A 15,680-nucleotide genomic window follows, 5' to 3' on the forward strand; every position below is an offset into this window, starting at 1 on the left:
TACAGCGTCACAGCATCACAGCAGAGGACAAGTCAACTGGCTGAACCACATCCACTAACTTCCTGTTGTTTCAGAACACCAGCATGCAGCGGCTACCTTATATATTTCACTTATGCACCTCATGCCGTCTGTTATATCTTTATGGGAGCTTCAACACCTCAAGGCTGAGTTAATGGGTCCAAGAGACAAAATGGTACATTTTTGCATTTTAGAGAAGTCAATGTTGATTTATTTGTCACATGAATTGACTGCTTCACAAAGGGAACTTCTTTATTTGAACCCAAACGACGATATATTCCTAAACTTTTTTTTTGCCTGAATCTAACTGAGTTTCCTGTGAAGATGGGAGTTTCTTTTGAGAAACCGTGGGAGTAACTTTTGAAGAGGTATATCATACGAACTGTTATTTGAGAATGTATATAATCACATCTCTGCTCTGATAGAATCCGGTGCTTGGTTGGTTTGGTTTCACACCACAAACGAACCACCAGAGTCCACTGGGAGGAGAGCCGCCTTGGGGGATTTCACACCAGCACCAACCAACACATTCACCTCCAAGGGAAATGAAACGTAGTTTTATGTTCATGAGCACCTGACTAACCATATTGTGATAAAGAAGCTTTTGGACGCAGGACACCTGGCCCGCTGTGCCTCGCCTCAGAGCGCATGGAGGTCAGCAGGTTTTAAAATGCAAGAAGAGTGTTTGACCATGACAATATGTTGTATGGTCCTCCACCACATTCCCATCCCATCATTCACCTGAAGCAGCTGCGACAGTACATGTAGAACATGTAGATCACATCCATCAGTAGAATGAGGCCACGTCACCAGAGAGTGTTGACTGATGACAGTGTCACAGTTTAAATGTGTCAGAATGAAGAGAAACCGGTTCTCAAAGTTAAATGTTAAATGGTTCATGTAGGCAACAGTTGGAATAACAAGCCTCAGTGCAAAGAGTCTTTCTTCAAATGTCATACAAAATGTCCTAAATATCAGTTTCCAGCAGATGAAGTTTCAATCTTTCACTGTTAATATCACATGAATGGATGAAGTAGATGAAGAGAGGGAGGATGAACGGATGAACGAGGAGAAGTTGAACTCACCCTGGACAGGACGACCTCGAGGGTGATGTTCTGGGGAGCAGCGCTGGGCACTGCAACGACAAAGAAAACACCGTTCATATTCACATCAGGTTACATTCAACTAGCTGCTCAGGTTACCACCAGGATTTCATCTGTTACTTTAGAAAATCATGTTTTCTTATACATATAAAACATGTAAACTGGATAATTTCACTTCTTCAGGTTTCTTAAAATCCTTTGAGAAAACAATCTGAGAAGGAAGCACGGATCACACCTCACTCACTGTGCTGTGAGACATCAACACAGACCATGTGTGTTAACTCAAACTCTAAGGCAATAACCACAATGCTGCATAGCCTTCAGGTCCTGTTCCAGGAGGGAGAACGCCTCAAAGAAAACACCCCGACATATGTAATAATGCCGATAAATACATTTTAAAAATGCTTAGGAGTGGGGATGTAACCTTTAGTAAATAGAAGTGAGCCAGAGGACAGGTCCAGCTAACGTGGGAAAACAATGATATTATGCTTCTGGGGAAAAATAACATGTTAAGCCGACGTAAAGTACCCACTGTGCTACGTTTTAATGGGAGCTTTAATGTAATCGTTCAAATCAAATCCATCACATTCTCACTCCCTACTCATGGAAACGTAAGCTGGACACCAACTGTGTTCACGTAAAACCGTTTTAATTCAAAATAAACTTCCAACGCAGGCTTACTCAGTTTTTAGGTTCACTCAAGCAACTAAACTACACGGTTAAAGGTTCAGGAAAAACATGTGGGTTGGGTTCAAATAAGTACATTTGTTGTGTAAATGTTTGCTCTGTAACTGGGGTTAGTTCAGGTTAGGGTTGGTCATTTTGAGAAACTAGCAAAGTATGCTAGAAAAAACAAATGTACAAAATAACAGTCCAGTGTTGCAAACTCTTTTCACATGAAAGCAGCAGCAGCTCCAAACGTCGCTAAATCTAGCAGGAATTTCGCAAAGTCAGGCCTCCCTCCAAAGCCACGCCCCCAAAATGATCATCATGCATGGAAACCAACATGGCTGCTGTTATCACTCACAGCAGTTAAGCTAGCAGCTCGTGGAAGTCTCCGGTGACAATGAGTGCACGGCAGAATACGAGCAGGCAGGAAGTTGACAGACAGGTCAAACATATCAGATGACCAACCGTACCTTTAAGTAAGTAAGATAAGAAACTGTAAAATAATCAACGGTGGCTTCACTCGGGACATGAACAGGGGTCTCCTGTTTGAACGTCTGCGTTTGTAGGATCCGTGCATCCTACCTTCCTGCTGTATATACTGCGTCAGAAGCTCTGAGCCTCTGATGCTGACGTGGAGTTCAAAGCCTGAAGCGTCTCTTTCATGCTCTTCAAGCTGCTATCAGACGCAGAGAGGCCGTGACGTAGTCATGTGACACGTTGAGTGACAACGGGTGAAACTCTCTGAACCCCAAGCCACAATGTACTCTCTGTGGCCTCGTTTTCGCTGTAGTGTATCTGATAAATAATACAATAATACAATATATATTATAAGTTCTGCATCTCATGGCGAGAAGAATAGAGAGCTCAGATAATATTATATATATATATATATATATATTATTTTATTTATTATTATTATTATTATTATTTTTTTTTTTTTAATTATTTATTATTTATTATTTTAAATATTATTATAAATATTTATTATTTTATTATCCGGGTTACAAGCCGCTACTACCTTCGGTGGTTGTCCCCAATGTAGCAAGCTAGCGCTGCTGCTAGCTCCCCGCTGCTGCTGCTGCTGCTAGCTGCCAGAGTCGGGCGTCCCCTCTGCCGGGCGTCTAGCCGGGCTGGTCCCGCTACGGAAGCGGAAGTTAGCGGGGAACTAGCAGCAGCGCTAGCTGGCTACAGCGGGGAACTAGCGGGGACACCCACCGAACGTAGCAGCGGCTTATAACCCGACTTTTACGGTACTGTATATATAACATTTTCATAAGTGTCCACACGTGTTACTAATGTTAGGGGAAAAATTTGGAGGCTCCACGTGCTTTAATCATTCATAATATGTGTTTATAGAAAACTTCATAATTCTGAGCTGTGTTTTGGATGCTTTTCCTGACAGAAGTGTTTGTCACATGATATGTTTAAGGTTTCACAGTCTGATAGCACGGGCTGATGAGAAGTAATGGTCAGCAAGTCAGGTCTTCAGGAATTAAAGGAACAATCTAACGTTTTGGGCCACACTGAATCTCACAGGATATATATGGATGTCATAAATGAATCAGTCGCTGGTGCATTTCTTCATTTGAGCTAAGCTAACAGTTGCTAACAGTCTTCCTCTCAGAGGACTCTGGACCTGGACTCCTCATCATCGTCGTTCTTTAGTGACAGCGTGGCTGACTGTTCACCGTCAGGTCACTGCTGTCAATCAATCACCCTGATGATGTCATCACAGCAGACAGGAAGCAGACGGATCTGAGTGAGGCACTGCTGCAAAACAAGATTACCACGGACGCAAGACAGGTGTCATTACACACACACACACACACACACACACTAAACAAAGATGAAGAAGACGGGAGGAAGAGGACGATGGAGAAAAAAAAGAAAAATTACATTTGAGTTGAAGGAAAAGAGGAAGAACAGAAACATAAATGAATAGGAGGATGAGAAGTCCAAAAAGAAAAGTAAAGATAAAGACGATGATGAGGAAGAGAAGGAAGAAGATCTCAACAAAGACAAGAGCGACTAGGAAAGGAAAAGAGTAGGAGGAAAGGAAAAGGATGAAGAAGAGAACAAAATAGGACGAAAGATGGGAGGAAGAGGAGGACGAGCAGGAAAACGAAGAGGCCTGGAAGTGGAGAGTCTTAGGGTTGTTTAGGTTTGCATGTTCATGTTTTGCATGTTCAGGTTTGCATGTTCATGTTTTGCATGTTCAGGTTTGCATGCTTATGTTTTGCATGTTCAGGTTTGCATGTTCAGGTTTGCATGTTCATGTTTTGCATGTTCAGGTTTGCATGCTTATGTTTTGCATGCGGCCCATGCCGTCCAGCCAGACGCATGATTAACCGTCAGCGGCTTATCAGCTGATTCAGCTTCTGTGTGTCAGTTTTACTGAGGATTCAATTAGAAACACGAGTCATTGTTATCATTGAGACGCAGCCGCTCTGCATCTGTGTGTGTGTGTGTGTGTGTGCGTGTGTGTGTGTGTGTGTGTGTGTGTGTGTGTGTGTGTTCTCTCTCATCGTCCTCGTGTGGAACTTTTTGAACAACAACAGACCGTCTGAGCTCCAGCGAGTCACGATGATCCATTCAGAAGAGACTCCAGACCCAGCGGTGGTCCACATGTAAACCAAAGAGTAGCTCCATTAAACATAAACTAGTGTTGCTGGTATCACTTCCTGATTGATTGACAGATGTAGCATAGCTGTAGACAATAAACAGGAGTAATACGGCACTGCGTTGGTTCCAAGCTCTTTGACATGAGCAGTGTGTGATATACAGGGGTCTCAGGGAGGGAGATCTTGGGATCTTAAATTAAAAAAATTATAAAGGATAATTTAGGATTTGGGATTTTGGGCTATAGAAAACCTTGTACAGTAACCTTGGCTTGTATATATTAAATATTGTGAATTGCATTTTAAGTCCGTATCAGCAGTAGTTAGCACACGATGGTGACTGGGTATTTCACACACTGCACATCCAGAGTGTCATCATGTGAACAGTGGAGGGAAACCGGTGGGATTCAACCCCTCAACTAGACGGCATCCATGGAACTGAGGTCTATCAAAATGAACGCACAGATTCAACTCTGAAAGGAATCAAACATGCCAAAAAATGAGCCCTTCTGTTCGCACCCGGGGCAGATCTTGGTTCTGGTTTCAGTTTGCAGTCCGTTGGGACCGACCCCGTATCGGCATGGTGAGGGAACAGGTCCGACGGGGTGCAGGAACCCACCGGCTATCGGCTGACGGTGATTTAACTTGTTTTAAAGTTTAAGATGAGCTTGTAAGCTGGCTACTCGAGCAACAGGGATCTATCAGCCTGCAGGCTGCCGTGGGAAAGGACCAGGCAGCGAGGATTTATCCTTCAGTGACCTTCAGTCACTGCTCGTCCGGAGGTATTTGTTAGTTGTGTTGCTTAAATTCCCGTGAAGACAGATGTTTTGTTTTGTCAGGAGCAGACATGGCTTTAGGGAAACGCTGCATGAGGATGCTGTTGATCAACCGCTGCATGCGTTGAACTACAGCATCTGAGTTTTTCATTTTTACATCCACTTCGTCTTCTTATCACACATCACATGCTGCTGCAAAGCCTTCATAGCTGGACTGCAGGTAAAACTCATGTCTAGAAAATTACTAAAATAAAAGGCATCTTCATCACGTGTTCATGCTGTATCCAGGTTGGTGAGAAGAGGGCGCAGTGAGATAAGTGAATGTTAAGAGCTCCGTGTGGAACACACTGGAAATATGACATTTCTGTTTCATGTATTAATTAACCCAGAGGAAGGTCGCAGACAGAGATCTGATGTTTTCATCTTCAGAAGCTCCAGTTACTAATGAGTCCTTTTGTTTCCACCGCACCCTTAACTTAAGGACTTTTACGTTGAAAGGCCGTGTGAATATTTAACAACCTGAACTTCAATAACGTACAAGCACTAAAGATGCTAATGCCACATTACATATTATGCAAATGTTTGAATAATGCATTGATCTCTACAGTAAAACTTCAGTGTGGATTCATTCACTGAGCAGGTTCTCATTTCAACGGTCCAGGACTTTCAGGTCCTCTTCAGGTTTTTCTCCACGACTCGTTCTCTTCCACCGGTCCGGGCAAAGCTGCCATTGAGCTGCCATTGAGCGGCCATTGAGCGGCCATTGAGCGGCCATTGTCTCCCGTTGTTTGCAAACTGTTATAACATGTAGACCCAGTTTTTCATTTCCTGTGGTGTAAAAGGCCTTTTGTAACAGGATGTAATCAAGATGTTTTTTTGTTTTTTTTGGGCGGCGTATATAAACATGAACAGAAGAGAAAAACTACACAAGGGCTCAAGTATTTCTAGAACTTATATAAGGTTGCATAGTTGTTGGAGTGCAGGGCCACCCGGAGTTCTGCTTGGCTAAAAACAGAGCCAACAGCTACAATATGATGCGTTCAAGCTCCACTCAGTCAAAGCATTATAACACTTTAAAAACCAACCCCCCCCCTAGGGGGGAAGACTGAGCGGTTATATGAAACTATAAATCATAGCTTGTTTTATGAAAAAAAGCCCCAAACTGCTGTATTTGCATTGAACACATTAAGTAATATAGAAGTGAAATATATGGTTTGGTAAATGAAACAATTCAACTGTCACAGAATGCCTGAATGTTCTCTGTTCTAAACCCTCTCTAACTTTGTTCTGATTCACTTTATCAAAGTCAACCTTTGCAGAGAGAATGTTCACATATTGTGCTATGATTTGGGTTAGAGAATGTTCACATATTGAGCTATGACTTGGGTTAGAGAATGTTCACATATTGAGTTATGATTTGGGTTAGAGAATGTTCACATATTGAGTTATGATTTGGGTTAGAGAATGTTCACATATTGAGTTATGATTTGGGTTAAAGAATGTTCACATATTGAGCTTTGATTTGGGTTAGAGAATGTTCACATATTGAGCTATGATTTGGGTTAGAGAATGTTCACATATTGAGTTATGATTTGGGTTAAAGAATGTTCACATATTGAGCTTTGATTTGGGTTAGAGAATGTTCACATATTGAGCTATGATTTGGGTTAGAGAATGTTCACATATTGAGTTATGATTTGGGTTAGAGAATGTTCACATATTGAGTTATGATTTGGGTTAGAGAATGTTCACATATTGAGTTATGATTTGGGTTAGAGAATGTTCACATATTGAGTTATGATTTGGGTTAGAGAATGTTCACATATTGTGCTATGATTTGGGTTAGAGAATGTTCACATATTGAGCTATGATTTGGGTTAGAGAATGTTCACATATTGAGTTATGATTTGGGTTAGAGAATGTTCACATATTGAGTTATGATTTGGGTTAGAGAATGTTCACATATTGAGCTGTGATTTGGGTTCGAGAATGTTCACATATTGTGCTATGATTTGGGTTAAAGAATGTTCACATATTAAGCTATAATTTGGGTTAGAGAATGTTCACATATTGAGCTATGATTTGGGTTAGAGAATGTTCACATATTGAGTTATGATTTGGGTTAGAGAATGTTCACATATTGAGTTATGATTTGGGTTAGAGAATGTTCACATATTGAGCTATGATTTGGGTTAGAGAATGTTCACATATTGAGCTATGATTTGGGTTAGAGAATGTTCACATATTGAGCTATGATTTGGGTTAGAGTTGGACCTTACAGCTGCATCATTTCAAAGAAATAATCATCCTGAAAGTGATTTTTTTATAGGCGGACCTGAAACCTTTACATTTTTTCTGTGTGTCATCTTCATTTACTCTTAACCAGTAACGTATAGACTGATATTTACACATCTGAACAAAATCTCACATGTGTACCTTTTTTTATAACACCAAAATTATTCAAATAGCCCTAGTGGTTGCAGAGATACACCCTTTTTAGTTTGGGGATGACATTTAGAGGAAAGGGCCTAAACATAGGTTGGTTTTCTATTGGATAACATACTGTATATATATATATATATATATATATATATATATATATATATATATATATATATATATATATATATATATATATATATATACATATATATATGTATATATATATATATATAGATATAGATATATCTATAGATATATCTATATATATATATATATATATATATCTATATATATATATCTATAGATATATATATCTATAGATATATATATATATATATATATATATATATATATATATATATATATATATATATATATATATATATATATATCTATAGATATATATATATATATATATATATATATGTATCTATATCTATATATATATAGATATAGATACATATATATATATATATATATATATGAGTATTGACTGAAGGTAAATTATAACGTCATCCTGATGTAATCTTGTAGAATCCAAATGTAGTTTTCACTTGATATACATAACTGAATATTCTGATCCTGTTAATGTCCCACTTGTGAGAGGCGGTTCATTCTTATTCAATGGCCTTTCCATAGTTCTGTTGTGAAAAGCGATGAACACATGAACGTTCTCGTCGCTGCTCGTGAACTCTGATGCGTTCCCTGCCTGCCTGCGCACAGCGTAGGAAGATCGTGAGGTAGAGCTCACCGTCTGATTGGGTGGTGACGCTGGCGGTCTCCGAGGCGGAGCCCGGTCCGTAGCGATTGATCGCCAGAACCCGAACCGTGTAGTCGGTGAACTTGTTGAGTCCCTCCATCTTGTAGTTGAGTCCGCTCACCTCCACGCTCTGAACACAAACACAGAGGGGTTAGGGCGAGGGACTTGTGTTAGCATTGTTAGCATTGTTAGCGGTGTTAGCGGTGTTAGCGGTGTTAGCGGCGCTGACCTGCTCCTTGGCGGACGGGCTCTCGGTCCACAGCAGTCGGTAGCCCAGGACCGGGCCGTTGGGCTGGCCGGGCGGCTCCCAGCTCACCTGGACCGAGGAGGGAGACAGGGCCTCGGCCTGGAGGGACTCCACCCTGCTGGGAACCTGGACTGTAGAGACACACACACACACAACACACGGCTCACACACACACTGATGCTGCACCCTCCACTGCTTCTACCACCACTACGGCATTGAGGGCTTTTCAAATTGTTATTGAGGGGCATGCGGAAATTATGAATACGTCAAAACTATTTTATTCATGTTTGGTTTTGGTTTATTTCGTCAAATCGCCAATAAAGTGGCAAAGGGTCATTTAGAGGTGCTAAATATCTGTTTTTAAAGGAGTGCTTAGTTTCTCCCAATAAAAAAAATGATATATGGTTTGAATATCAGCCTATTAATACTCCTGCTAGGGGGTATGGAGGTGACATGCTTGGAGTCAAAAAGTCCCTGAACAAGACTCTGTATTCACAAGTGATAGAGAGTATTGTCTCAAACACACCTCACTTAAGGCCATTTAGCTTTTAGCACGTTAGCTATACCCAGCATGCACCTGTTGGTCAGGCACATTGCTGGGGCACTGTTTTGGGTCAGTTTGCATGCATTACATCCACAGCTTTATTCCAGGATTGCCTGGAGTGAATTTTCTCAAACATGTCAAAGGCCGTCCCCTCGGGCCTGGGACATAAGGCCCGACGTAAATCGTCCCTACAGGTTTCAATAGCCCAGTGCAAGCTGCAGGGGCGGCTGAGGACTTGTGTAAACTGTTGTTGGTGTGTCTGCGTCCGTGTCTCTTGTGGCGCATTAAACACCACACACAACACAAAGACGACGCTGTAGATTCAGACGTGTCCTACGGTCTGGCTTGGTGCTGATCCTCAGAGGGGCGGAGCTCTCGCCCGGCCCGACGTCGTTGTAAGCGATGACTCTGAAGCTGTAGCTCTCCTCCGGCTTCAGGTTGGAGACCATCAGCTCCAGAGACTCCGGCTCCGACACGTTCACTGACCGCTCCCTGGCACCGGAAAACACAGCGTCACACACTCAACCGCAACATTGAACACACGCCGGCATTCTAATAACACCGTTTTTATCATCACCGTATCTTTTCACGCCCATATTACTCTTTATTTATTTGAAGGATATCAAATGGCGCTGTATTCAAAAGAGATTCCAGTTGTGTTTTGTAACATTAGAGATAATCCGGGCCGTAATCATGTGTAATCTGTGTAATCCCACAGTGACTGCAGCTAATCCTCAGATGTGTGCACATCTGTAACCTCTCAGTCTTCAGCCAATCACCATTCACTGAAGAGACATCGTCAAACATTAGCATGTCTGCAGCGCAGCACCAAACACACAGCAGACCTCACAGTACAGAGAGCTGAAGGGGGAATATCTCTGGAGTGGCTTTTACACTTAATATTGAAAGTTTATTCTTTATCCTCCTCATAAAACTTCATCCTGGTAGAATGTTATTGCGTTTTGATGCTTCTCTTTCTCACTGATCTCATGCAGCTTCTTGGTTTGAGAGAAAAAGAACTTCAGACACAAACACTGTTTAGCTCCCAGATTCAGAACCAACTCTTAATTTAAAAAGAGCGGCAGATGAAAACTGAATGAATACATGATCCAACAACAGTGCAGAAGAGGACTACTGTCAGTGGAAAAGTACAGTTTAATTTGAGCTACAAGCAAAGATGATATAATGATAATTACTGCTGACACGGCGGTTCAAAGCCAATGTCTGCTGCTCATTTCAAGAAGGTTGCACTCGTCTTTCCAATGTGACCTTTGTGATTGGAGAGGGGAAGTTTAGATGGGCATCTCTAAGGGCATTTTAAGAGCATTTCCAATCACCACGATCCTCTGCTGACCGTGAAGGACCACAGCACAAGCATGCCAGTCTAGGTTAAGATATGTCTCTGGACCAACGTGCCGGACAGATAAACCGAAAGGGCGACACATCAACCAATATCATCTTCATCATCTTCATCAGCAGCAGAGAGTCACAAATGTCAAAGAAAAGACAAAAGGTGGTTTTTGAATCCATATTTCCCTCTGAGCCGCTGAGTGCAAAAGGCAGAGTTAACCAGCGGGTGTGTGTCTGTCACACAGTGTGAGTCTCTCTGCCCTTCACACTGAAGGTCATCCAGTCCACTCGCTATCACATGACCCACAGACGTCCTTCAGTCCTTCCAGTGTTCCTTCTCCTGTTCTCAGGAACGTTCCCTCTCGGTTCTCTGCGGTCTCTTAGAACCTGACTGATGTCTTTGTAGAAACAATTGAAAAAGGAAGCTCTTCATAACTCGGCACGTCTAGACGTGAGTGTTGTCTCCGTGGTCACGGCACAAACACGCCACTTGTCATGGAGCAGAATCCTTAACATGCCAATCAATATCGACTACATCAGAATGGTAATGCAGTGATGTTCAACCAGTGTGCCCAGAGAGATCGTCAGGTGTGGGTACAAATATTATTAAGTTACTGAAAAATAGTATTTTGTGCGTCTGAGCTGCAATATAGTGGCTGGTATAGCAGTTAAATACTCTTCCATGTCAGTAGGTAGTGCAATACTGACCTGTCATATATGCTGTATTATGCTACAATGTGACATTAATAATAATAACTATCATACATGCTGTATTATGCTACAATGTGACATTAATAACAATAACTATCATATATGCTGTATTATGCTACAATGTGACATTAATAATAATTATCATATATGCTGTATTATGCTACAATGTGACATTAATAATAATTACCATATATGCTGTATTATGCTACAATGTGACATTAATAATAATTACCATATATGCTGTATTATGCTACAATGTGACATTAATAATAATTACCATACATGCTGTATTATGCTACAATGTGACATTAATAACAATAACTATCATATATGCTGTATTATGCTACAATGTGACATTAATAATAATAACTATCATATATGCTGTATTATGCTACAATGTGACATTAATAATAATTACCATATATGCTGTATTATGCTACAATGTGACATTAATAATAATAACTATCATATATGCTGTATTATGCTACAATGTGACATTTTGTAACTGTTTTGGTTGTTGGTGTGCCGTGGGATTTTTTTATTGTAGAAAATGTGCCGAGGCTCAAAAAGGTTGAAAACACTGAGTTAATGTATGAATCACGTCAGCGACAAAGAAGGGCCCGATGAAATCTGTTCAATACTTTTCTGGATTCCTTAAAAAAATCCGAAAATATATGTTTTCCTGAATGTCATTGGCTGTCCACAGCTCCTGGACAGGTCAATATTGAACCTGCTGGGCGATGCAAGGCTTTGGAACCATCGACCCTGAGAGCTAAACAGCTACAAAGCTTAGTTACTGTCAGCTGTTCTATCGACTTTCCTTTTAGGGAAATGCTCTGAGGGAATGTCTCTCTGGGAGGCAGTTAGTTAGTGTTTGTGGATCTGGTCCACGCTGCCTTGTCAAGGTTCAAAGGAGTCACCAAGTCTGCCGTCTTGGTCTGGATTGCGGAGTCTAGCGAAAGTTTGTATTTAATCCATTCCACGAAACTCGATTGGTCGACGCCTGTAAACGTGGCTCAAAAGCTCAGGAAATGAATTTCACGATATTCGGTCATCACGGGAAGTCGCATGAATTGTTTGGAGACACCAGCAGGTTTCTAATAATAATAATAATAATAAGAAGAAGAAGAAGAAGAAGAAGAAGAAGAAGAAGAAGAAGAAGAAGAAGAAGAAGAAGAAGAAGAAGAAGAAGAAGAAGAAGAAGAAGAAGAAGAAGAAGAAAAGTCCACAATGTCACTTTGCTTAAAACTTTTTTTAACAGACTTGGAAAGAATCCGGGCCATAAAAAGACGTCGTCTATGAGTACACTATCATTCTGAAACTAATAAGCAGTATGACGTGCCGAGATAAGACGAGCAGGCCAATCAGACGGAGTTTCTGCTTCCCTCTTGGTCTAAAAGAAATACAAAATCTCTTCACTCTCCTTCCTGCCATCTCCCTTTCTCCTATAATCCTTCTTTGTTTTCCCTCTAAGTCTCCTCCCTCCCTCCCTCCCTCCCTCCCTCCCTTCCTTCCTTCCTTCTCACTTGTTTTCTGCAAGTTCTTCCTGATGACAAATCTCTGTATCTTTCTCCAAGTCATTACAGCTGACAAAACCCTCTGCCTCCGTTCCTCTGCGAGTCATTAGGACCGACACGTCTCTCGCTTCACGATGGATCTTCGGCGGCGCTTCCTGTCCGGCGTTCGGAGGCCTGAAGCTTAACAGCCCGGCTGTGAAAGCCTTCAGCTGTCAGAGGTGAGCGCTTAGCGTCAGCGGGGGACTCGCCAATGTGTCACCCGGAGCTTTTACTGCCGAACGCTCAGCCGTGTGATCGAGAGGAAGCCGTGTTGTCTTTAGTGAGTCCTTTGTCCTTTGAGTCCACAACAGACCTTTGTGTTGCTCCTCTCTTCACATGTCCTTCACCCTGAAGAACCTCGGCGTGGATGAAGCTCCTCCCCAGAGGATGGTCCAATGACTTCTCCTCGAGCTCCACCAAGACGTGTGTGGTTTCCAGGGACATGTTGAGGAGATTGCACTGGTATTCTTGGTACACGGGTTCCTGTTCCCCTCGGGGTGGATGGTAATGGAGAGCTGCAGGAACGAGTCCTACAATCTGGAAATGAGTTGCACTTCCGGTTCCCTCGCCAAAATGCATTGGCTTTTCGGGAAAGGAATCTGTGAGACGGTCATCGAGTCGGGCTACAGAAATACGTCATCCCGGCACCGGCCTATAACCGTCAGGGTCTCGGTCTTCTGACCTTCTAGTACCATCAGGTCAGGTTTGAGATACGGATAGTTCTTAGGCCTTTGATCAAATACCTGCATAACTCATTCATTCACAAGAAGAAGAGACAACGGAGAGCAGGGTTCATATACATTCTGACCATGTTTCATGACTTTAAACCAAATGTCCATTACAAACATTTAGTGAAGTCTGGGTGTAAACAGTAAAAAGTGAGTAAATGTAGTATTTAAACTAACAATGAGAACACAAAGCATACAGTAAACCTTAAATGACTCAAATGAATGAGACAATAGTTTGATTAAAAGAATAAACATTTATATAGATGCCTGTATGTATACCTGCTTATATTTTGAGTCTTTCTTTTAAAAGCATATTGATTATTTCAAATGAACGTCATGAACACATGAATATAACACATTTACATGACTTTTACTAAACTTGGGATTTTGTTTTTTTCAAGGACTTTTCCAGGCCTGGAAATAACCATTTTAAACTCCATGACTCTTCCAGGTTTCCCATGACGTAGGAACCCTGTGGACACGTAGACGGAGGCTGGTGGTCTCCCTCCTCCAGGTGCAATACTTAAGCAGAGTAAACGCCTCACCTCTCGACGCCGTCCTGGGAGTAGTAGATGCCGTAGGTCTGCACGGCTCCTCCCGTCTCCTCCGGGGGGCGCCAGCTGAGTCGGACAAATCGACTGGACACTAGGACAGGGACCAGGTCGCGGGGGGCAGAGGGGAGGGACACGCCCGGGCTGGGGGACGCTGGTGGGGGATCAGAGGAGGAGGAGGAGTCAGTCAAGGGGGTGCCAGAGAGGGCAGGAGGAAGACGAGGAGGAGCAGGAGGAAGAGCAGGAGGAGGAGTGTGGGCCGGTCTGTACTGAGTGGACGTGGCCTCTGTTACGGGGTCAGGAGGGAGGGAAGGAGGGAGGAGGAAGTAAGGGAGGGAGGAGGGAGAGGAAGGGAGGGAGGGAGGGAGGGGGGAGGAGAGGAGGAGAGGAGAGAGGGAGGGAGGAAGGGAGGGAGGAGTAAGGACAGAGAGGAAGGGAGGGAGGAGAGGAGAGGAAGGGAGGAGAGGAGAAGAGTAGAACGGAGGAGAGGAGAGGGAGGGAAGTAGGGAGGAGAGGAAGGGAGGAGAGGAGAAGAGAGGAACGAAGGAGAGGAGAGGGAGGGAGAGAGGAGAGGAAGGGGGGGAGGGAAGGAGGGAGGGAGGGGAGGAGAGGAGGGAGGGAGGGAGGAAGAGAGGAGAGAACAGGAGGGGAGGGAGGAGAGGAGAGGAAGGGAGGGAGGAGGAAGGGAGGAGAGGAGAGGAGAGGGAGGGAGGGAGGAGAGGAAGGGGGATGGAAGGAGGGAGGAGAGGAGGGAGGGAGGAAGGGAGGAGTGAGGGAGGAGAAAGGGAGGGAGGAGAGGAGAAAGGGAGGAGGGAGGGAGAGAGGAGGGAGGAGAGGAGGGAGGAAGGGAGGAGGGAGGGAGGAGAAAGGGAGGGAGAAGGGAGAAAGAGAGGAGAAAGGGAGGAGGGAAGGAGGAGGGAGGAGGGAGGAAGGGAGAGAGGAGAGGAGGAAGGAAGGGAGGGAGGAGAGGAGAGGAGGGAGGAGAGGAGGGAGGAGTGAGGGAGGAGAAAAGGAGGGAGGAGGGAGGGAGGGAGGAGAGGAGGAAGGGAGGGAGGAGAGGAGGGAGGAGTGAGGGAGGAGAAGGGAGGGAGGAAGGGAGGAGAGGAGAAAGGGAGGAGGAAGGGAGGGAGGGAGGAGGGAGGGAGTGAGGGAGGAGAAGGGAGGGAGGAGGGAGGAAGGGAGGAGAGGAGAAAGGGAGGAGGAAGGGAGGGAGGAGAGGAGGGAGGAGTGAGGGAGGAGAAAGGGAGAGAGGAGGGAGGAAGGGAGGAGAGGAGAAAGGAAGGGGGAGAGGAGAAAGGGAGGGAGGAGGGAGGAGGGAGGAAGGGAGGAGAGGAGAAAGGGAGGGAGAAGCGGGGACGAGGAGGTGAAGGCGCAGCGAGGAGGTGCAGGAGGAGGCGGAGCAAAAGGAAAAACAAAAAGGAGCAAATGACGCATGAGATGTGCAGATAAGGAAACGTGGAAGAGACAAGGAGGAAGAAGAGGAGGAAGAAGAGGAGGAAGAAGAGGAGGAAGAAGAGCGGTAAAGAAGATCACAGGCGAGAAAAAGAAGCAGCAGAGCATCTGAAGACTTCAGTCACCTGAACCTCCTCACTTATTGAAACTATTAT

The 15,680-nt window shown here is 43.7% G+C and overlaps 1 protein-coding gene across 1 annotated transcript in view; it reads right to left on the minus strand.

The window, feature by feature from the left end:
• The window catches only part of dcc (DCC netrin 1 receptor), a gene marked incomplete at both ends in the record, with an annotated part of 262,383 nt that overhangs the window by 114,815 nt on the left and 131,888 nt on the right, over nucleotides 1–15,680 (minus strand). Inside the window, 5 exons of the mRNA XM_079234864.1 lie at nucleotides 1,104–1,153; nucleotides 8,378–8,516; nucleotides 8,616–8,764; nucleotides 9,515–9,669; nucleotides 14,068–14,227. Of these exons, the coding sequence (XP_079090990.1) occupies nucleotides 1,104–1,153; nucleotides 8,378–8,516; nucleotides 8,616–8,764; nucleotides 9,515–9,669; nucleotides 14,068–14,227 (653 nt within the window). The remainder of the gene's footprint in view (nucleotides 1–1,103; nucleotides 1,154–8,377; nucleotides 8,517–8,615; nucleotides 8,765–9,514; nucleotides 9,670–14,067; nucleotides 14,228–15,680) is intronic.

The sequence above is a fragment of the Taurulus bubalis genome (genome assembly GCF_910589615.1).
Source record: "Taurulus bubalis genome assembly, chromosome: 19".
Lineage (NCBI taxonomy): Eukaryota > Metazoa > Chordata > Actinopteri > Perciformes > Cottidae > Taurulus > Taurulus bubalis.